The 22,885-nt window shown below is 34.4% G+C and overlaps 1 protein-coding gene across 1 annotated transcript in view; it reads left to right on the forward strand.

Annotated features, from left to right (window-relative positions):
* The window catches only part of CSMD1 (CUB and Sushi multiple domains 1), a 2,120,031-nt gene that overhangs the window by 1,590,364 nt on the left and 506,782 nt on the right, over positions 1–22,885 (forward strand). The window contains exon 24 of the mRNA XM_044659558.1: positions 654–810. Within this exon, the coding sequence (XP_044515493.1) occupies positions 654–810 (157 nt within the window). The remainder of the gene's footprint in view (positions 1–653; positions 811–22,885) is intronic.

Here is a 22,885-nt window from a genome sequence, read left to right on the forward strand (position 1 = left end):
CTTACTTTTATTCCACTCAGGTATACATAAACCAAAAACATTGTGGATGCAAATGACGTCCTTTCTTAGACTGTTGAGAGTATGTTTGCTTTTCCATTTAATAGCAAATCTATAACATTACCCAAAAAGTTCTTTGATGACTCCAAACCTACAATACGTTTTATTGACATGGGTCCCGCCTCCAACAATGCAAATCATAACTTACCTAAATATCCTGGATATTGCCTGATCCTATTAATCATGTCCCCTAATAAATTCACTACAAGGAGCTTTCCCAATGTGATGAGTTCTTCCTGACGTTCTTTTTACTTGCACAGATACCAATGAAATAATGAAGATAATTTAAATTAAGAACTTTATAAATTTTAAACTAGCTATTTCTTTATATATCTATGTGCACATGTGTGTATGCATGTATATTGTTAGTTGTCTTCTCCTGCTCTTTCTGTGACATAACCCTCTTTGTTTAGTCTCATTTTTTTTTCTGTTGAAATAGTATATTTCACACCATTTCCTGAATAATTCCTCATTGTAATTTAATGGAAATTGAAAAGTGTTTGCTTTGAAGAAAATTCAAATTTCTTATCATAAGTTGATCAAACAAGCATAAAAGCCAAGGGAAAGAAAATCACAAGCTATAATTTTTTTATTAGGTTTTTGATGGAAAAAATAGTGCCTCACGCCCACTGGGACCCTTCTCTAAAAATGAACTGATGGGATTGATCCTCAATAGCACATCCAACCACTTGTGGATGGAATTCAATACCAATGGTTCAAACACTGACCAAGGATTTCAGCTAACCTACACAAGTAAGTGGAATATATTGAATACTTTCTTGGCTATTTCATTGTGGGGCTCCATACCTTTGCTGGTTAGTTGACAGGATTAATTTTAAAAAATCAAAAGAATTTGTTCTTGGCCCCTACCATGTTTCAGATTGCAATTTAATTCTGTACTCTGTTGGATGAGCAGTAAATTTAGACACATTGATGGAAGCAATATTTTGGACATTTGCACAGTGGGGGAGTATTAATACTTTGGAAATGTCTTCTACTGAAAAGAGAAACTTAACAACATGTGGGCATAGCTAGATTGGAAAATGCCTGTAGATATTATATAGCAATAGGAGCTTTTTAGAGGATAAGAGCATTTGAATGATTGTCTGATATTAGCAATTAAAGCCGAATTGGCATTTCATTTTTTTAAAAGAACAAGAAAAATCAGATTAAAAAAACAAACTTTGTACAATATGGTAACATTATTTTCAAATTCTTTCCTCCAAAGGGGATTTGTCAGAATTTGCAGATATTACTCATATGGATGATTAATTTATGGGAAGATTATATTTGCAACATTTCATTGAAATATTCAAATATTCCAAAAGCTAGGCACTTAACTATGTTTAATATAATGAAGCAGAACATATGCAATCATTTTGAAATGTGTTTGACTACTAATAAAATTTTAGAACTAGAACTCTGAATGAGGAACCTGACAATCATTAAGGTTAAATATTCTTCCCCTGTGTAACTTCTATGCCCCAAGAAGTCCTAGGAAACTTTATATCTCTTGAATCATCTGTCTATGAGGCCCAGGGAAGTTCAAATCCCCTGAGGCATTTGTCCAAAATGAGGTCTGGGATTTATCTGTACACATTTAGAGAAGAATAATGGAGAGGTTGTCTTGACCTTAAGAGGTTCCAACTGCCCACCAGACTCTTTGAATGAATTTTTAAGTCCAGTTTTACCCTGAACAAATAAACAAACATGGCTTGTTGTTTCTCTGCTTTTACTAGTTTATCAAATATGACATTTAACAAGATAATCTCTCATATAGTGTAGGAGTCCCTAATTTAGACAGTATCCTCATAATTAGGCAGAGGTCCTTAGCTTCTTGTCCGATTTCACTCTCATTTCACTCACCTTGTCATCATTGACTTCCTTCTCTATTGTTTACACAAGAGAACATATATGTCAAACCTTCATTAACATTAATTAAATAGAAAAGGTGAATAAGCTTTAAGCAATAGAAAAAACTGTATTTAACCAGTCCCCTATCAGACAGTGGGAAGTTAGAGGAAGGCATAAAACTGCCTGTTACCTATTCCAAATAAAGAGCTTAGAAACCAGAAGCAGCTAGAGCTATATTTGACCTCAGATATTTGGCTTCAACTTCCCATCACTCAGTCTTTAATCTTATTCTGTTTCTTGACTAACAACTCAAACCAAAAGCATAATTGACTGCCTTCTTGGGAATGAATATAGGTAAAATTATGTAACTATTCTGATTGGGTCCACTCCAATTTTACGTTGCAATCTCAAGTGAGCCTTTATTACTGCTAGGCAATCTTTCTGCATCTCCCTTATCAACTTGTATCATTCTCCATAGCTGCTGCTTCTTCTTCCTTAGACCTTTCAAGATTGCCACACATTACAGAGAAAAAAAAATCAGGCCATTCAGCATGGTCCTACCAAGACTAATATCTCTACCTATAATCTCTGTACCAAATAATTCCATTCTTCTCCAACAGGTTGCCTAATCTGTCATTCTAACTTCATTACTTATTTTTAGTTTCTGCCTGTCTATTGGCTTATTCCTTACTATCCACAAACATGCCCATATATCTCCAATCCTGAAAATAAAAACCTCACTTTATCCTTCCATTGCTTTTTTTTAAACACTTAACTTCCTTCTTGGAATCAATACTGTGTATTGGTTGCAAGGCAGAAGAGTGCTAAGGGCTACGCAATGGGGGTTAAATGACTTGCCCAGGGTCACACAGCTGAGAAGTGTCTGAGGCCAGATTTGAACTTAGGACTTCCCATCTCTAGGCCTGGCTCTCAATCCACTGAGCTACCCAGCTCCCCCCTTACACACACACACCCATTCCTTTTAACTATGATCCTATCTCTTCTGCTCTTTGTGGGTAAACTTCTTGAAAAGCCATCTATCTCAGGTGCTTCCATTTTCTCTCTCACTGTCTTCTTAATCTCTGGTTTCCAAACTCATCTTTCCACCAAAACTATTCTCTCCAAAGTTATTAATGATCTAATTGACAGATCCAATGGTCTTTTCTCAATCCTCATTGTTCTTGCCCTCTTTGTAGCCTTTGACATTGTCACTTAAGCTTTTCTCCATGATACTCTCTTCTCTCTAGGTTTTGGGGACACCACTCTTTCTCAGGCTCTCCTCCTTCCTCATAGGCTATTCCTCAGATCACCTCTTTTTGTACCTTCAACATGTTTAATACCAAACTCACATTTTTCTCTAAACCCTCTTGTCTTCCAAATTTCCCAATTACCTTCAAAGGCACCACCAACCTCCCAGTCCCCTGGGTTCATGATCTAGGTGTTATTCTCAACACTTCACTTTCTCAAATGCCTTCACTCTGCATAGCTAATCTATTGGATATCCACTGTGAGAATACTAGAGAAATATAGCCTATTATTTCATATTATTATTGAGAGATAGTGTTATCTAGCAGAGGCTAGATACAACTTAGACAAGAAAACATGGGTTCAAGTCTTACCTACAGTCAATCTGATATGTTGGTGACTTTTATCTTATCTCCTTGACATAGAATGCATAATTAATAATAATTATAATAGCAATGTTTCTAGAGTATTTTAAGGACAGCTATGTAGCCTGCTGGATAGAGTGCTCAGCATGGATCCAGGAACAGTCCTATTCTTGATTTCAAATCTGGTCTCAGACATGAGCTATCTGACCCTGGGCTAGTCACTTAACTCTGTTTGCCACATTTTGCTCATTTGCAAAATAAGCTTGGAGAAGGAAATGGCAATTTCTTTGCCAAATGGAGTCTTGAAAAAACTGAAAAACAACAAATAGGATTGTAAGAAATAAAGAAATCCCTGATCCATAATTCTGAGCTGAAAATATCCAACTTTTATTTGTGGGTGAAATAAGAGTTGGAGGTCACATCACACCCAGTCTGTGATAAAGATATCTTTTGGATGTTTACAGTTGTTTTTATTGGCTTTTATCTGTATTAATACAGATCATTGATTCACAAAACCCAAATCTTCAAAAGTATGTTCGCTAATAGTTGATAAGTTCTAGTATAAGATCTAGTACAAGATTTTTTTATGGACCCTATAACTCATACCCTCACACAATGACTCAAGAAAAAGATAGACAGTCATCTCTCTGAGTCATAATCTGGGGATCCTGTTATTGACATAAATTCTTATGAAAGTAAATATTAATAATAAATTTCTTCTTCTACCATGGACTCTATATGATTGCTTCTGTTATCTTTTATCTGGAATCAGGGTTCAATCAAGCTGTGTATTTAATGTTCCAGGGTTGATAACAGAAACTCTTAAGCTATCTATTACTGCTTATACATGGTTAATTAACAATTAGTACTAACCTTTCTAACCTCATAGTTGCAGATACTACTTAGATATCATATGAGATAAATTGTTTTATAATGAATGATATAAAAGCAATAAATACAATTTCATTTTGTTCAGCATTATATAAAACATTTTATACTTGGTGTCTCGTTTGATGATCCCCAAAACTTGTGAGATTACTAGTATTATTATCCATATTTTATAGGTTTGGAATCTGAGGTGCAGATGGGGTTAAATGATTTTCTTAAGATCTCACACCTACTAAGTGTCTGAGGCAAGATTCGTGTTTAGGTTGCCCTGACTCTAAATCCAGAATTCTTACTATTTTGCTCTTTAGATTCATTCATTAGATAACTTGCTCATATTACATGAACAGCCTATTATTTTTTCTAGTTATACATTTCTTTTAATGATTTTTCTTATGTGACTTATATGACACATTCTATTAGGAAATAGAATTTGTAAAGAGATAAGTATATACTTCATGATTTGAAGGAGAACACAGTATCAACTAGCAGGATTAGGAAGATGACACATGAAAAGGCAAGGAATTCTAAGAGGAAGAATACTTTCTCAGAATGGTCAATAACCTGTGGAAAGGAACAAAAGTTGGTGATGAAGTGCCAAGTATGTAGAATGGCAAGTATAACCGTTCATTTGAATATAAAATGTGTGAAAGGAAATGAAGTAAACTAAGTCTGAAGAGGTAAGCTAGAAGCAGAATGCAAAGTCCTTTAAAATGTCCAGTTGAGAAGTTTGTATTTTATTCTAGAAGGACTGCATGTTCTTGGAGAGTGAGTGACATGGTCAGACATGTTTTAAGAAATATTGATTTTGCAGCACTGTTGAATGTATTCAGTAAGGGAAAGACTACCAGACTCTGGGAATACAGTTAGGAGGCTATTACAATAGTCCAGCAGGGAATGCATGGTAGTCATGTGAGGGAGGAATTGGATTGATGGGATACAGATTGTAGAAATAGACACATTAAGACTTGGAATCTAATTGAATATCAGTTTATACTTTTATTTAAAAATAAATGTTTAAAATAAGGATAGTTGGATGAGGACTTGATTTGTTTAGGCATCAAAAAAGTGCTTTAGGAAGATTTCTTAGAGTTTAAAAAGAATACAAATATAAATATATATATATATATATATACACACACACACACAGTGTTATAGAAACCTTTTCAATAAAGTTGATCAATTTATGAGCTATTGCTTCAGTGTCTCAATGCATCCATGATCCTGTTGATTTTAGAAACATTACAGAAAACCTGACAGTGGTCCTATACAAATACATTAAAAAATGTTTTTATCTACATGGGGTTGTGTATTTCTGCCTCTAAAATTAACTATCAACTGATGATCTATGGCAGTGATTCCCAAAGTGGGCGCTACCACCCCTTGGTGGGTGCTGCAGCAATCCAGGGAAGCAGTGATGGCCACAGGTGCATTTATCTTTCCTATTAAAATTTTAAAAAAATAATTTCCAGGGGACTAAGTAATATTTTTTCTGGAAAGGGGGCGGTAGGCCAAAAAAATTTGGGAACCACTGATCTTTGGTGATTATGAACTGTTCCTTTTGTTTTGTATTAGTAGAGATTAGGAAAGAGGAGGGAATTGTACAGAGGAAGGGAGCTTTCTGATTGACAACTGATTTCATAGCAAGTTAAAGAAGAAAATTAAAGTCTAGAAAAATGAATTTATTACTGCTGCCTTCTTGATTTCATTAGCATGTTGATATACTTCAACCCATACCAATATTAAAAATATCTATTGTAAATGAGAGTCTGGATAATGAGTCTCATTTAATGAACAAATTTAAACATTTTCAGAATATTGACATATACTTTAAAATTAGAGTTAGAATTATTGTGAGCATTAAATTTGCACAGGACTAAAAACAATCAATTATATCAAAATCATCTTTAAGGTAAAGAATGTGAGAAGTAAGAAGCTATAATTTGTGATTCCTTGCAATCATGGCTGATGTATAATATTGATGGTACAGAATGATGTTATCTCTTTTACCTCCTCAAATATGTTGGGAGTTATGTTGCATCTTCCTGATAAGGATTCTTCTGGTTCTGTAAGCAGAGAAACTATAGATTTATGAATGCTGCAACAAGTTCATTTTATAATTGATTATCTTCTTACCTTTGTCAGTTTGACCTTTCACATCCTAGAAGAGCCATAGTTGAGTTCTCCCTGGAACTTCAGATGCTGACTTTGTCCTCAAGGCATTTACTTGTTTCTCCAACTATCAGGGATGTCATATGTAGCATTCATTGTAAGGAAGCAAAGAGACAACTTGGTGACTTGCATAAAAGTTTTGGGACTTGGAGTCAAAGAAGCCATAGGTTCAAGTCCTGCTTTCCACCTATGTTGGCAATTGACTATAGTGAAGTCCTTTAAACTTTGAGTGCCTTAGGCAATACTCAAAGGTTTTTGAGCATGTTTGAGGGTGGTTTTTGTTTGTTTTGTTTTTACTTGCACCAAAAACTCCCTTCTGAGAAGAAGGACCACAAAATCAGACCATAATGACAACAATTAAATAGACTAAAGCAAGCAAAGGACAATTAGTACTTTTTCTGGTTAGTAACATCACCACTTCTTTGTTATGTTAAGTTTTAGGGAAAGCCCTTCATTAGCTGTGTGGCCTTGAGATATAATAGAAAACAAGTAGGTACACATCTGATTATTTGAGGAAAAAGGAGTAATCATGAACATGGTTGCTCAGGAAAGACTGCTAGGAAAAGATGGAATGTGGGCAATGCCTAAAAGGGAAATGGGGATTTTCAGAGGTAGAATAAAATGAGAGAACAGCTTAAGGAAAGGTAAGTAGCCTGTATAAAACATGAAGCTGAGTAATGGGGAAGTCAAATGGGAGGATATTTGTCTGGAAAAGAGTATGTGAAAGAGAGTAACATGAAATGAGCTTGGAAATGCAGACAGTATCTAGATTGCCAAAGCTTACTTGGAGAGTTTGTACTTTATCCTAAAACAATAGGAATTATCTGAATTTCTTGAACAAAGGAGTGACATAGACCTGTTTTAGGAAATTTTTTGTGTAGGATGAATTGGAGAAGGGAGGCACTAAAAACAACAAGAAGTATTAGAGTTCATTTGGTATTTATATCAGCAATAAACAAACTAAAATTATTTTTATTTACAAAAATTATTGCGATAGCTAGATATAGGGTGTTATTTCAGATTCTCCTCATATGATACTATTGTTTTCAATTAGTTAAAAAAATTTTATGGAGCAATGTTATTCTCTTTTAATAACTATTGTCCCTGTTATATTTGTTTCACTCACTCAAACTACAAATCATTTTATAGATTTTTTTTTAAATACCAGCTTTTTCTTGGATTCTTTCTTTACCAGAATGTTGTTTGGATTCTTTCCCTCTTAGATATCTTTTTAGAGAATTCTGCATTTTGCTTTAAGTCACAAGTCTTTGAAAAGAAACTCCAACAGAGGTAAACAGGTCTTGTTTAAGACAAAAAGTGATGCTTGTTTGACTTTTTTAAAAAATGCACATACTTGTATTTCCTGATTCTTTAAATGCATTCTGAAAAGCTTTCAGTTTAGTCATACAGAAGCATTTCAATAAGATGAGACAAAACCATTATTTAGAGCTTCAGCAGGAGACACACACACACACACACGTATCATTTGTATGGGAAAGTTTTCAGAATCTTTTTGGTTTCATCTTTGTTTCCTAGTCTACTTCTCCTACCTTAATTAAAAGCTCACTTGCTGAGTATCCTGCCCCAGTGGCAAAGCAAGGATGATACCACCTCAGGCATCCCCATAGCTAGACTTGCCTGCTCTTTTCTCTCACCAGCTGCAAGATGTTTGTATCTTCCAGCAGAGAACTGTTAGTCTAATGTATAACATGCTGGCTCAAATTGATTTGTCAAAGTGCTTAACCTTAGAATTGACCTTCTGTGGAAAAAAAAGACAATTTTGCAATAATCCATAATGATCTATGTTGAATGTATATCTATTCATATCCTATTTTAGTAGTAACTATCACATTTATATGTCCTTAAGATGCTTTTGAAAATACCAACAGAACAATATAGGTGAATGAAGTATTAATCTATTATACAGATAAAGGAACTGAGGTTTATAGAGGTTAAAGTGTCTCTAACTTACCCAACCAGTATGGGTACCAGGAATTGATTATGGTCTTCAATCTAGACCAAATGTTTTTGGGCTTCATCATCTCTAGCCTGGCTATTACAATTGCTTCCTAACTGGTCTTTGTTCCTCAAGTTTCTCCTCTCTTCCAACATATCCTCCATAAGGTTACCAATATTGCTAAAACACAAGTCTGACTTTGTCACTGCCTTGATCAGGAAGTTCTCATAGTTCCTGTTATCTTTTAGATCAAATATAAACTCCCTAATTTGATACTAAAAAATGTGGTGCCAGTTTACCTTTCTAGACTGAATAATCTTTATTTTACAGATGAGAAAATGGAAGTCAAAGAAAATAACTTAATTAGGATCATCCAGCCAACTAGTGACATAGCAAGAAGTTGAATGCACATCTCATGACTCCCCATTTAGAATTCTTTCCTCCATGTCTTATTACTTTTAATGTTAGTATCCTAGAATAATAATTTAATTACCAGGTTTCCCCTCACCCAGAAGTCTCTCAGAAATAGAAGCCATTTAAATTTCTGGGCCAGAATCCTTGCCAGACTTCACTAGTAAGTCTCAGAGTACACAGTTGAAAACAAAGGAATTTAAAGAAATAGTATAAATAATACAACAGAGTTCTCCTCACTCTACTGCCAATAGAGACAATTTCAATAGAAAAAAAAGGATTCATGTAGGAAGTAGATAGATAGATGGATAGATAGACAGACAGACAGGTAGATATCTTTATGAGGTACACATATGGCTTTTCAAAAGCAATTTTATCATTTTTCTCTTCACTTTTATCCTAAGAACAATCTCATAGAATAGGAAAGGATAGATTTTTTTTTTCACTTTAAACAGGAGAAAGACCAAAATCCACATAGATAGAGTGATTTACCTAAGAATACTAAAGGAAGTAAGCCAGGTCTTCTAATTTTTAATGTTCTTCTTTCTTTCTTTTTAAATTTTTTCCAGATTACATGTTGATACAATTTTCAATAATCATTTTCAGATACTTCACAATCCATGTTCTCTCCCTGCTTCACAACCCCTCCCCTACCCAAGAGAGCAGGTAACATGATGTAGGTTATTCAAGGGTCATCCTATAATACACATTCCCATGTTTGTCAGGCTATGAAAAAGATGGAGTTCACTTACAATAGAGAAAAATTCATGGAGGAAATAAAGTGAAGAATGATATGCTTTGATACTCATTCAAATTCAGTCAGTTCCTTTTGTGATGGAGTCATGAGTCCCTTGGAGTTGTCCTGTTGGTAGTAGTTAAATTATTCACAGTTGATCACTATATGATAAACACTTTCAAATCCATTCTTACAAAGGACATTTTATTAATGTAAAAATCAACACAGATTATTCAAATGGTGATCACATATAGAGGAGATACTTAATACCCTTCAGTCTTGGTGATGGTTATCACCATCTTGGAAGGTCCCAGGGGCAGCTAGGGAGCACAGTGATTAAAGCACCAGGCCTGGTATCTAGTGGAGCTGGGTTCAAATCTGGCCTCAGACACTTCCTAGTTGTATCAACACTGGACAAGTCACTTAACCCCAACTGTCTAGCCATTACCACTCTTCTGCCTTAGAATCAATACTTAATATTGATTTTAAGACAGAAAGTAAGAATTTTTTTGTTGTTTGTTTTTTTGTTTTTTAAAAGATAGTCTTAGGAGGCATACTTACAGGAGGTGAAAAGAAGGAAGGAAGGAAGGAAGGAAGGAAAGAAGGAAGCAAAGAAGGAAAATCCTTCCCTAGACCCTGACATTCTCATTAGCCATTCTTTCCATTGTGCATTTCCTAAAGAAGGATAGCCTGAATTTTTTTAATTCTACTCTTTTACCCCTCATTTACTCCTTAATTCTTTAATTTCAAAGTATTAAAAAAAAGATAAGAACTAGGCATAGTAATAATTATCTAATCAGTTAATATGGTTTCTGCCTCCTCCCCTAACACTGAAGTCTCTCTGGGAACAGCTGAATGTAGCTTTTTGCTAGATCACCCACAAGGACCATTGCTTGCTTTCTATAAGCAAAAAGTTGCATAAAGTATATTTAATACAAAATATATAAGGAAAATAAGTGAATGGGTAACAAGTAACAAAAATCACAATACCAATAGAAGTTTGAATAGTGTGAATGAAAGAAGGTAGAATAAAGTCAGTTCTTATATTTTAACCTGTGGTCTACTTGTGAAATCTTGGCAGAATCCTTCTGGCATGGCTGATATGGATTGCAGTTCTGATGATAAAAATTATTATTCACAAATAAGTCTTTGAGTTTTATAAAAAAGCTTTATAAGCATTATATCATTTGATCCCCCAAATAACCAAATGAGGGAGAGTCTATTATTATCATTCCCATTTTGACAAGGAAGAAACTGGAATAAAGAGTTTAAGTGACTTGCTCTGCATTACACAAGTATAGTTGTCTGGGACAGGATTCCAAGTATTCCTAACTCCAAGCCCATCTTCTCTTTTCATTATACCATTTTGACTCTCCAGTGATAATATGTGTTTTGAATAGATCATAAGGTAATTGTGAATTCAAATGAGATAATATATAAAAATATATTCTATGAAATACTATATGAGTATAAAATAAAATATATTGCTATTATTGTGTTATCACTAATAGCCATATTAAATCGAAAATACCTTCCACTAGAAGTCAGGAGAGAATTGGCTTTGAATACCAGTTCTGATTGTTATAATTAAAATTCTCTGCAAACTGCCTATTAATTTATAATTATTAAATAGTGAAAGCATGTTGGAGAGAGAAAAGGCACATAATTATATTGCTGGTGGCCTAGCTAACTTGAGCATTGTCACTCACTTCGTGTCCTTATTCATTCTTGTTGCTTCCTAGCAAAGAGAAGGCAAATTTCTCTGATCTATCACTTATCCAAGTGGCATCACTTTTTGTGAATCTCTCATTGGACAGGCTTGACCCGAGCCCACATCAGAGGCTAGCAGTCCATATACCAAGAGTTATGTAAGACATTGTCCAGGTTATTCATGATATCTTTCCTTAAAATTGCTTTTAAAATTTCTTAGTCTATGAACCTTTAGGATAACTTCACAATCCTCATTTCTGGAGGATGAGTTACTGCCAGGATCTTATCCTACATACAAGCACATTCATAACCTGATGGTAACACAAAATAATGTCCCAACATGGTGAATATTCATTTATAACAATAATAGATATGATATAGGATATATTGCTAGGTTACTCATCTAAGAATACATTAAATAAGATACAAATAATGTGTGAATCCCTTTTACAAAAGGCTTGTATGATAACACATGATCCTCATTAGGTGTAAGTTGTGGCAGAGTCTCATTCATATGGATTAGAATTGTTGCTCATGATAAAATAGAGCCTGAGGTTTATCTATATAAGTAGGATGCCTCATGGCTCCTTGGCTTCCCAGAAGATGCTTGCCTCTTGTCCTACATGTCTCCTTGGTGTCTGGCTTCTGACCCTGACTGAGGTCAAACCTTTCCAACCAGGGAGACCCAGAAAAGGTGACATCAGCAAGGGGTATAATTGATGGATCAGAGAAGTTTGCCTTCTCTTTGTAAGAAAGCAGCAAGAGTGAATGAAGCCAAATCAAGTTAGCTAGGTGACAGGACATATAATTAGGTCCATTTTTCTCCCTCCAACCAACTTTTGCTATTTAATAAATAATTATAAATTAATATATATATTCTCCAAAGAACTTTAATTATAACAGTTCTGGTGACACAGAATGGAAATCTAAACTGCTTTTTCTTGCCTTTTTCTTTTTTTTTCTTGTCACATAAAAGTGACTTAGATGTAGTGTAGAATTTTTTTATATATATAAACTCCGGTTTCCTGAGAAACTGAAATCCTTAAGAAGAAACTTTGAGTAATATGACTGGGTTTTGTGTATATTTGCTAGGAATTTTTTGTTGTTGTTGTTCTGGAGTAAAATAGGTTTGCATAGCAGTGAAGTTAATAAGATAACCAGACAATGAAATTAGAAAAGCGAAAGGCCTTAGTCTATCATTAAAGATATAGGAATAAGAAAGAGATGACTTTCAGTTTTTTCTCTCTCTTCCTTTAAAACTAAACTGTGCTTAAGTAATTCAACAGAACCACATGGCCTCTAGGGAAAGATCTAAGGTTGAGATTCAAGCAATGACCTAAACTTTTTTGGAGGGGACTTGGTTGGAAAATGGGTAACATTAGCAGTAAGGATACTATTCCAAGAGGAATTCTTTTACTTAAGTGGCTTATCTTGTGGGAAAGAGGCCAACTGCTAATAGAACCAGCATTGACAAAGAAATAAGCCATTTGCCTTTGTAAAAATGGCTTAAAGCTATAACTACTCCAACTGGGGAACCTCTTTGGTCCTGTTTTGGGTCTTTTGACTTTAAAATGTTAAAGGAGTTAAAATTAGCTATTGGAAATAAAACTCCCAAAGAATTAGATTACTGACACATTTGGGTCATACTTTTTGATGAATCTGCAAAGGTTCAATCAAATCACCAAAATTTTTATCAGTTTTCTACTGCTTTTTCATATCCTTCCCATCTGACCTCTCTACCACTGTCTTAGCTTGTTCTCCCTTCTATCTTTTCAGGGACACTCCCAATTTCTTCCTCTCTGGTTTGTCTCCAGTTGTCTCAGCCTGATCCCCCTTCCCTGTTTTTTGAGACCCTTGTCATAGTTTCCTGTGCACTTCCCTCCCTTACATCTTTTTTGAACATGCCTAGACACTAGACTCATTTTTTTTTCTGTTACGGCCCTTACTCTACCCTGTTGCCTGAGGCTCTCACCATTTCTGGACCTTCCCACTTAATGCCACCCACTGAAGCCTTAGCCATTTCCATTCCCCATCTCAGGTATGACCAACCATTTCTGACTACACCCCTTTACCCTGCTCCTGCCTCAACCTTACTGCCTCCTCTGTGTGCCCCTTCTCTTCATCATCATCATCTTCTCTATTCTGTCTCTACACAGACTTTAGACTTAATAGTGGAAAATAATGACTCCCCTAAGATCATATTTCCTCTCAGGGAAATTGTTACACATGACTATAGATGAAACTTGGTGACAATAAGAAATTATGACCCATTCTCTTCTTCAGATTGCAACATGTGAGTAAAGGACATGTCCAGCTTGGATTGTGAACCCCTCATTGTTCTCAGAAGATTTGAGGTCATTTATCAGGTTTTAATCCAAGATGGGATAATGTAATAGATTTATTGCATGTCTTACTCACTGAGAGAGAAAGGCAATTTTTGAGGCCATCAATAATTCTCAAAGTGAAAATGGAAAACAATGACCATTACAGGAACCACAATGGGACCCCAATAATCCTGAGAACTATGTAAGGTGATATCAAAGATGTACCTTTGAAAGGAACGAGGGACTTCTCTACTTGCCTAGAAAAATGGCAATTTGAATATGTTAATCAGGAAGAACATGAGCATCTTAACTAGTTTTGTGATTGAGTGTGCTCAGAGCAGCTAAAGTAGATGCAGGTTTATATCCCATTAAGCCCACTGCTTCTTAAAACTTATGGCACCATTTTGTGAACCATTTCTCCCCCCCTCCAAATAAAAAGAACATATTCACAAGCATTGTCCAGAGCAGGCTATTATGAAAACAGAACAGTTGAAAAAGATAACTTTATATGCTTTTGAAGGATGTGAGAAAGAAGAAAAGGAAAAAAGCTGAAAAGAAGAGTTTGGAAAAATTAAACAGGATACATGATTCTGAATTGTGTAACATTCTGTTAACTCACTCCCTCTTCAAGTTTGAATTTCTTCATCTGTAAAAAAAGGAATAAAAATGCTTCCAATACTTATTTTCCAGGATTGTTAGGAGGAAAGTGTTTTTTCTCCTTAATTATATAATTCTATAATAGAATATAATATGTAATATATTATATGGTAATGTAATATATAATAAATAAAAAATAATTATATAATAAATAATGACCACGCGGGTCACCGGTAGAGAGTTGATTCTGAAGCCAAGCCAAGTTGAGGTGATTAGAGCTAGAAGGGAGTTTTAGCCATCATCTAGTGACCTGTTAGATCTCTAAAATAGATCAAGAACTTCTGGTAAGAAACACAATTCCAAATAAAATTACCAAATAGATTTCCATAACTAATAAATTAATCGTGTGTTGTTAAACCATTAGGTAAAGAGAATATCCCCATTTCTTAAGGCTGTTTCTTAGTCAGCATTCTGGCTACAATCAGTAACATACAGACTCATATGTTAGATGTATGTTAGATGGAACCTGTCACAGCTTATGTTGATTTACCCTTTATAAACTCAAGTTTACCTCATTGCCTTGAGGAGTTATAGATCAGGGTATTCTAATCAATTCACTGGATATAACTTAGCAGAAGGTACCACAGGAGACACCTCTCCTTTCACCACAGCCAAAGGGTAGGATTCTAAAAACTATTCTGCAACTGAGCAGATTTCTGACTGAAGAGGAGCTGACTTGTATAGTTAGAGTCCTAGTGCTTTAATAGTTTTGTATGTTTTGTAGTAGCAATAGAGATTTTAAAAAAGGAAATCTAAAGATAAATTAGAAACAAAGGCTAGTGAATGAAAAGAAAGAATTTAAAAGTTAAATTCAGACTCAAAATCTTTGATTGTTTTGAATTGTTGTTAAATATTGCTGCAGATGCTGCAGAGCTTCATAGGGAAGAATCTGGAAACTCATTCATATTCAAGTGACTTAGACATAGAGGAATCCAGTATCTTTGCCTTGGGCCACTTTGAGCACCTGAGCAAAATGAAAACAATGATGAATATAAGCTACCCATTGCTCTTTCAGTAATTCTATTATAAGACCTTTTGAGTCTGAAACTAGATAGAAAAAAAACAACTATAGGTTAGAAAGATAAGTGACAGACTATACTAGAAAATAATTTCATAGTTTGAATTTTTTTTATTTTACTAAATCACATTTCAGACCTATGTCATATACACTAGTTTTAACTTCAAATATAACACACAAATCAAAGGGTAAAGAAAAAATTGTCAACTTTTTTTTGTTCAGGATGTTTAAAGAATAGAGCTTTGATATTTCAATATGTTAGACATTTATGATGTTCCTGTGAGAAAAGCAATGGTTAATAATATTACTATTTATAAGTGCTTTAGGTAGATTATCAGTTTTCGGATCTCTAAAGCTAAAACAAAGATTCACAGTTGCAAAGACAGGGAAAATCATTTAACATTTTATGATTTAGTTATTTTAAAGGATAACTGTCATCATCATGAGCATCATTTTAATTCAAGGCACGAAGCATTTTAAGTACCTACTATGTGCAATGTTAGAGACTATTTGATGGAAATACAAAGCAAAATAAAACTATCTCTGTTCTCAAGAAGCTTATGTTCTCTACTTGACTCTTTCATTTCCCAGGAAATTACATATGTAGAAGTATTAAACAGGGATTGTTGATCAATATAAAAATATCCAGAGACACGATTCCAATAATACATTGGGCATATTATCTTTAGAGGATTTATGGAAAGATTTAATTCACTCAGGACAAGAAGGAATACATGAGTCAAAATATGCATCCATGGGGGGCAGCTGGGTAGCTCAGTGGAGTGAGAGTCAGGCCTAGAGACAGGAGGTCCTAGGTTCAAACCTGGCCTCAGCCACTTCCCAGCTGTGTGACCCTGGGCAAGTCACTTGACCCCCATTGCCCACCCTTACCAATCTTCCACCTATGAGACAATACACCGAAGTACAAGGGTTTAAAAAAAATTTTTTAAAAATTAAAAAAAAATATGCATCCATGAAGGGCATAGCCACCTCTCTAATTAAAGAATAGTTAAAGTATTAAAGTTTCTGATCACTCAAATGACTTGATATCAGAATGTTTCTTACAGTGAGTCACAGCAGAAAAATATGTTTTAATTCTTAAACCTTAATAAAACTCTAATAGATAAGTGCATCATTACAAAAAAGAAAAAAAGGAAATTGTGGGGTGTTTACTTTTTTATTTTGTTTTAAGTTTATTTATTTTTATTTTTATTCTTTTTATTTTATTTAAATTTTATTTTATTTAAAATATTTTCAATTATATCCCTTTAAATTATAATCTTTCATGTTGCATTCAAAATATGAATTGATTCATGAATATTTAAATCAGTAGTTACATTATGGGTAGTAGCCTCTTCTGGGTTCTTTCTTTGAGGTGTATATAAGAAAGGATTAGCATTTTTCATGTTCATTATGGTAGCAGTAAAGTAGGAAACAATCATAATTCAATACATAAAGTCTGCATTATTTAATGAAAGTATGTGATGAGGTGAAGAAGCAAGATAAATTTATCTCTACTAAATTCTACAGAAGTGTCAGTTGAGAATTTAAAAATAATTATCCTTTGAAGTATATTTGTGGAAATACCAACACATTAAGCTAAAATTCATTCAGGAAATATTCATTAAGCCCAGACATTGAAGAATATATTATGTTGGGCTTATCTGAACAGATACTGAGTGAAGTAAGCAGAACCATGAGAATGGACAATGTATATACTATAATGTAAATTTAAAAACCTGAAAGAAAAGGATTCTGAATAATTATAATGATCAATTGTGGTCTTTAGGAAAGATAATGAAATATGCCTCAGAATAATCTTGCTCAAGAAGAGGGTGATTATATAGATATAGAATGTTGCATTATACATCATCAGAAATAGACACTGGGTCTGTGGCTATTGTCCAAATGTCAATCCACTGCCTTCCTGGGAGTCTAACATCACAGACTGGAGCCCACCTGAGTGAGAGAAAGACTAGAAACTGAGGGAGAAGCAAAGGGTATTTCAGCAGAATTGGCATGCATGGGGAACTCCTCTCCCAAAGAGGGAAAAAAAAAAGTTCCTTAGATACAGAAATTATCCATCTTTTATTATTTGAAATATGAGGAAAAGAAAAAGGAAAAAAAAATATTATTGCTTGAGAGTGAGGGACAGCAACTCTTGACAGTGACTTTTTGGAGTGACTTTGTGGTCTGGAAGAGATATGAAGATAACAGTTTTCTTATCTGGAAATCTCTAGAGCCCCTCCTGGTGAGATAATGATTGTCTTAACAGGAAAGTTCATAGCATTATTCTCAGTCCAGGCCTGGTTAGTGCAGTTAGGACAGGGTCTAGATGGTAAGTTCCCATTTCTCAAACTTAGCTTATAGTCACAAAGGATTATTATATGCCAGAAACTTCTGGAAAAAAAAAGAAAAAGCATCAATTCAACTTATTAAATATTTATGCATAGAAATATATACTATCTTCATATATACTCTGTACATATAAATGTATATATGTGTACACATGCAAACCTACTATTTTAGACTCTCTAACAGTCATTTATATTAATATGAATTCCTATCTCAAATCCTTTCAAATTTACCAACTAATTGAATGTAAGTCTTAATGTCAAGGAAGAAGACAAGATCATGAGAATATCAGAAGAAGAGAAAACTAATAAAAGATGTGGAAGAGCATTTAAAAACATTTTACTGATTTCAAAATACCACTTAAGGAGCTTTAAGTATTTGTTGATATATGTGGATATAGTTTTATATCAGACATGAGTATATTAGGTGACAGATTAAATAAATACCTATTTTATCCTAATTTTTTAAAAAGTAAAGAGATTTTACTTATTAAATGATAAACCTAATGGCACTACTACACAGTAGGAGAAATAATTGAGGCTTGATTTCTGGAGCTCTCAATTCCTCTTCTGGGATAACTTTTATAGTGGCCCATTGCCCAGGATGTGCTCTTACTCCCTCCTACTAGGTGCTCAGGATGTATGTTGAATATCTGCAAGTTTCCCAACTGCATTGTCTCACCCCAGACTTTCCATCTTAGGCAATACATCATTCTTTGTATAATTCTACCCTGTCCATTCTACTCACTACTAAAAGGAATCATAGACAGAGGCAGCATTCATCTGACTGAAAGTCCAGTGCTTTTGCCCCTCGAGTATACTACCTTCTGTAGACTTTAAGAATAAGTCAAAATCGGGGCAGCTGGGTAGCTCAGTGGAGTGAGAGTCAGGCCTAGAGACAGGAGGTCCTAGGTTCAAACCCAGCCTCAGCCACTTCCAGCTGTGTGACCCTGGGCAAGTCACTTGACCCCCATTGCCCACCCTTACCACTCTTCCACCTATGAGAAAATACACTGAAGTACAAGGGTTTAAAAAAAAAGAATAAGTCAAAATCTTTTGTGTAGAGCAATCAATCTGATTGTTATTTGTTAGAAGACTCTAATCAGTAGAAAATATGAGTATCATTCAGTAAATAATGATGAAAAAATTAAGCTCATGACTGGAAATTAGGCTCCAATCAATCCTAAATATGTCAGCCTTCTAAGAAGACAAAGATTCTATGAGGTTGCTTTTTTGTGGCTTCTAGAGTCCTTAACTCTAGGATTCAAGATTAGGTAACAACCAACATGGTTTGATTTTAAAGGTCTTAAGAATGTCCTTAAATAAACAAAATCTATCTAACAACTTGCTAATACTGAAGTTCCATAATTAGAGATTTTTTCACTTAGTTTAAGATTTTCTTTTTTTCAAAATGTAAATGCCCTGAGATTATAGAAAAGGCTAAAAAAAACAAAACAAAACAAAACAAAACAAAACCTATTGAGACCCAAATCCCAGCTCTGCTGTTTATCACTTGTGTGTCTGCCAAGTCCATTCGCCAATTTGGTCTCATCTGACCATTGAAACCTCCCTCACACCCCAAAACATATTTTGGAGGTACTTATTCCAGTCTGTTTGAGGACATTGATTCTCAGGTTGAGGCTTTTAAAGTTTTGTTTTATTTTTTATAAACTGGTTCCTTCCTAACTTTCCAGTCTTCTTTATTATTTTTCCCTCTCCACATAAGTAGAGATACCATGATCCTGATTTTCTTGCTTTTCTTCACACAAGATATGCCTTCTGTTTTTTTGCATATATTTGCTCCCCAGATTACATCCATATAGTTGTTAATAATAATTTCTGACATTTAGAGATACATGTTCTTCCTCCCAACCCTCCCCCATCCCCAAGATGACAGATAATGGGATATAGGTTGCACATGTGTTATCATAGTTCCATGTTCATCGTGTTATGAAAAAAGACATACCACACTAGAGAAAAAAACTATGGAGGAAATAAAGAGAAAAGTGATGCTTCAATCTGCATTCAGAGGATTATTCAGTTCCTTCTATGGCAGTAGATAACTTTTTTATCATGAGTTCCTTGGGGTTGTCCTAGATTTTTGCATGCTGATAACAGTTCATTCATTCACAATCAATAATTGTACATTATTGCTGTTACTCTGTACAACATTCTCTTGATGATGCTCACTTCATTTTCCATCATTTCACAGAGTCTTTCCAGGGTTTTCTGTGATCATTTTGTTTGTCATTTCTTACGGCACAAAAGTATTCAGTTATAAGTGCATACAATAACTTGTATTTAGTTTGCATTTCTCTAATTAATAGTGATTTAGAGCATTTTTTCATATCTAAAGATAGTTTTAATTTCTTTATTTGAGAATTACCTATTCATATCCTTTGACCAACTGTCAGTTGGGTAATGTTTTGTATTCTTATAAATTTTACTCAGTTCTCTTTCTATTTGAGAAATGAGGTCTTTGCCAGAGACATTTGTTATATTTTTACCCCCAGTTTCAAATAGTGAGATCTCCCAAAGCCTTGGATCTTCAGGTTTGTCAAACACTAAGTCACTATGATTATTTAACACTGAGTGTTGAGCACTAATCTATTCCATTGATCACTACTCTATTTCTTAGCCAGTACCAGATGGTTTTGATAGTTGCTATTTTATAATAGTTTTATTTCTGTTATAGCTAAGCCATCTTCTTTCATACTTTTGTTTAGGCAATGATTCCCTTGATATTCTTAGCCTTTTGTTCTTAAACATAAATTTTATTATTTTTTTCCTAGCACTATGAAGACTTCATACATTTTCATTCACTGCCCCTTCTGCTTGAAATTGTCTCCCTTCTTATCACTGCTTCCTTGCATCCTGGCTTTCTTTAAATATCAGGAAAAAATTCCAACCTTTTGAATGAAGCCCTTCCTCATCTCCTCTTGATAGTAATTTCTTCCCTTATATTATCTCCAATTTATCCTATATATCATTTTACACATATTTGATAGCACATTATCTCCCTAGCAAGGACTATTTTTGTTTGATTTATTTTGTTTTGTTTTCACCTTTCCTTATATTACCTAACTGACACATAGTAGGTGTTTAATATGTTTGTGATTTGACATTCTTATTGATAGCCCCACATTCCTGTACCATTTTTCTAACTATCCCCCTCCATCATATCCTTTCCATCCATCTCTCTTACTGCCCCCTCCACCTCTCCCTCTAGCTTTGAGACCTATTATCTGATCAATAACACTGTTGATCCTGGAAAATCATGTCATGCAGCTCCTAGGTGATTTTACTCACTATCATAATGTAAAATTAGAATTTTGCTCCCTAGAATTTGTTCCCAGCTTCCCATGTTCCTTCTCACGGTATATGCTAGTATAGGGAGGATATATTTTTGGGTAGCTCCTTCCTCTCTTGGAAATGCAGGTGGGGTGAGAGTCAGGCAGAAGAATTTTACCCACGTGTTTTTTTTTACTTAGGCTTTCTAATTTTGTTTCTTTTATTCTACTTCAAGTGATTATTGTCTTATGAAATATAATACTTGGAGTCATTGGATATTAATTTAAGTTTAACACTAATGACTTCTAAGATTTCTCTGATGATATTACCTTCCTCCATTTTTTCTATATGTTTTGTTAGCTTTTAAATCTGTAACTCTGGTGCTTGACGAATAGTAACTATTTAATAGGAGTTTTAATTATTTCATTTGTGACATTGTCACCTTAGTCATTTATATTCTTATACAAATACATAGAATAAGCATCACTGAAAGAATCAAGTCTACTAAGAAAAACTACTTATTTCACAATATTTCATGACCAAAAATTGTAATGGATCTTCTCAAAATACTTTTGTTCTGTGACTCATAATTTTGTGTCACACTATTTTGTTTTAAAAAATAAGATCTTTATGCTAACTCAAATATATGTTAGAGATTTTTAAAAAACCTTCTAGTATCAATAAATTAGTGTTAATACTACCTTTGAGATATATAATATCTTGATTCATGAGAGGAAAAAGAAAAATGAGAGCAATTAGTCATTCAACAATATACTATATATCTTGGCTCTGAAAATAGAATAAAAATTTTGAAGAAATAATATTGATTTAGAAAAAAAATCCCTTTCCAGAGGCAGTTTTAAATGGATATAATATTTTCAGTATTCAGGCAAGAGGTTTTTTTTATTGCTATAAGAAAAAAAAAAATTCTGCCTCTCCAATCTGACCTGCAAATACAATCTTCTCAAATCGTAATTCAATGTTAGTATCAAGAAAAGCAGATGCATATTTAATCCTTTCTGATCTTCAGATTTTATCATAATCATGGAAAAGAAGAATTAAAGATGACTAGCCTCAGGCACACAAGGATTTTTCCCTTTTTCTATGTCTTTATTTGTGTCTATACTAAAATATAAGGGGCAACATCCTGGTTAAAGTGTTAGGTTAAGAATCAGGAGGACCTTGTTTCAAATTCTACCTCTAATGCTTTCTAGTTGTATCAGCAGGGACCCAGGTAAGGGTGGGCTCTCATCTGTGGCTCTAAGGAGCTATAATACTTGCAGTGGCCACCAGCCAGTAAAACTTTCTTCGTTTCTCTGAGTTAAGGGGATGTCCACCCCAAGTATGTGAAAACATCTCCTAGTATAAGGGATAGATGAGAACGATTCATTCCATTGCTCATGAAGGAGTCTGAAGCAGATGCATTGGAGTGATTTAACCTCATTCAGACTTGGAAGAAGACACCAAGGTCATCCACTGCATACCCTGCCATCACTAGTCATGCTGACTTTAGTCTTCCACCAGGCTTAACTGACTGGAAGAGAGAGTAGGACTGAGGTCTTTGTGCAGCTCTCCCTTGCTTAAATCACTCCTTCATATCATTGGTTAGTTCTCTGGAAAGAAGAAAGAACAACAACATAACTGTCTGTGTCCCTGTGGCAAGTCACTTAACCTCCCGTTGCCTCAAGGCAACTTTAAGACATTTCTACAAATCACAATTAAGTCAAGATCCATTTTACTTTTTTAGAGGGTATACTGACACAGAGGAAATCACCAGTATAGATTGTATCTGCATATGCTAAAAATCTAAGTGTGATAAAGAAAAACAGTGTTCCAAAATATTGCAAAT

This window comes from Gracilinanus agilis, chromosome 2 (genome assembly GCF_016433145.1).
Source record: "Gracilinanus agilis isolate LMUSP501 chromosome 2, AgileGrace, whole genome shotgun sequence".
Classification (NCBI taxonomy): domain Eukaryota; kingdom Metazoa; phylum Chordata; class Mammalia; order Didelphimorphia; family Didelphidae; genus Gracilinanus; species Gracilinanus agilis.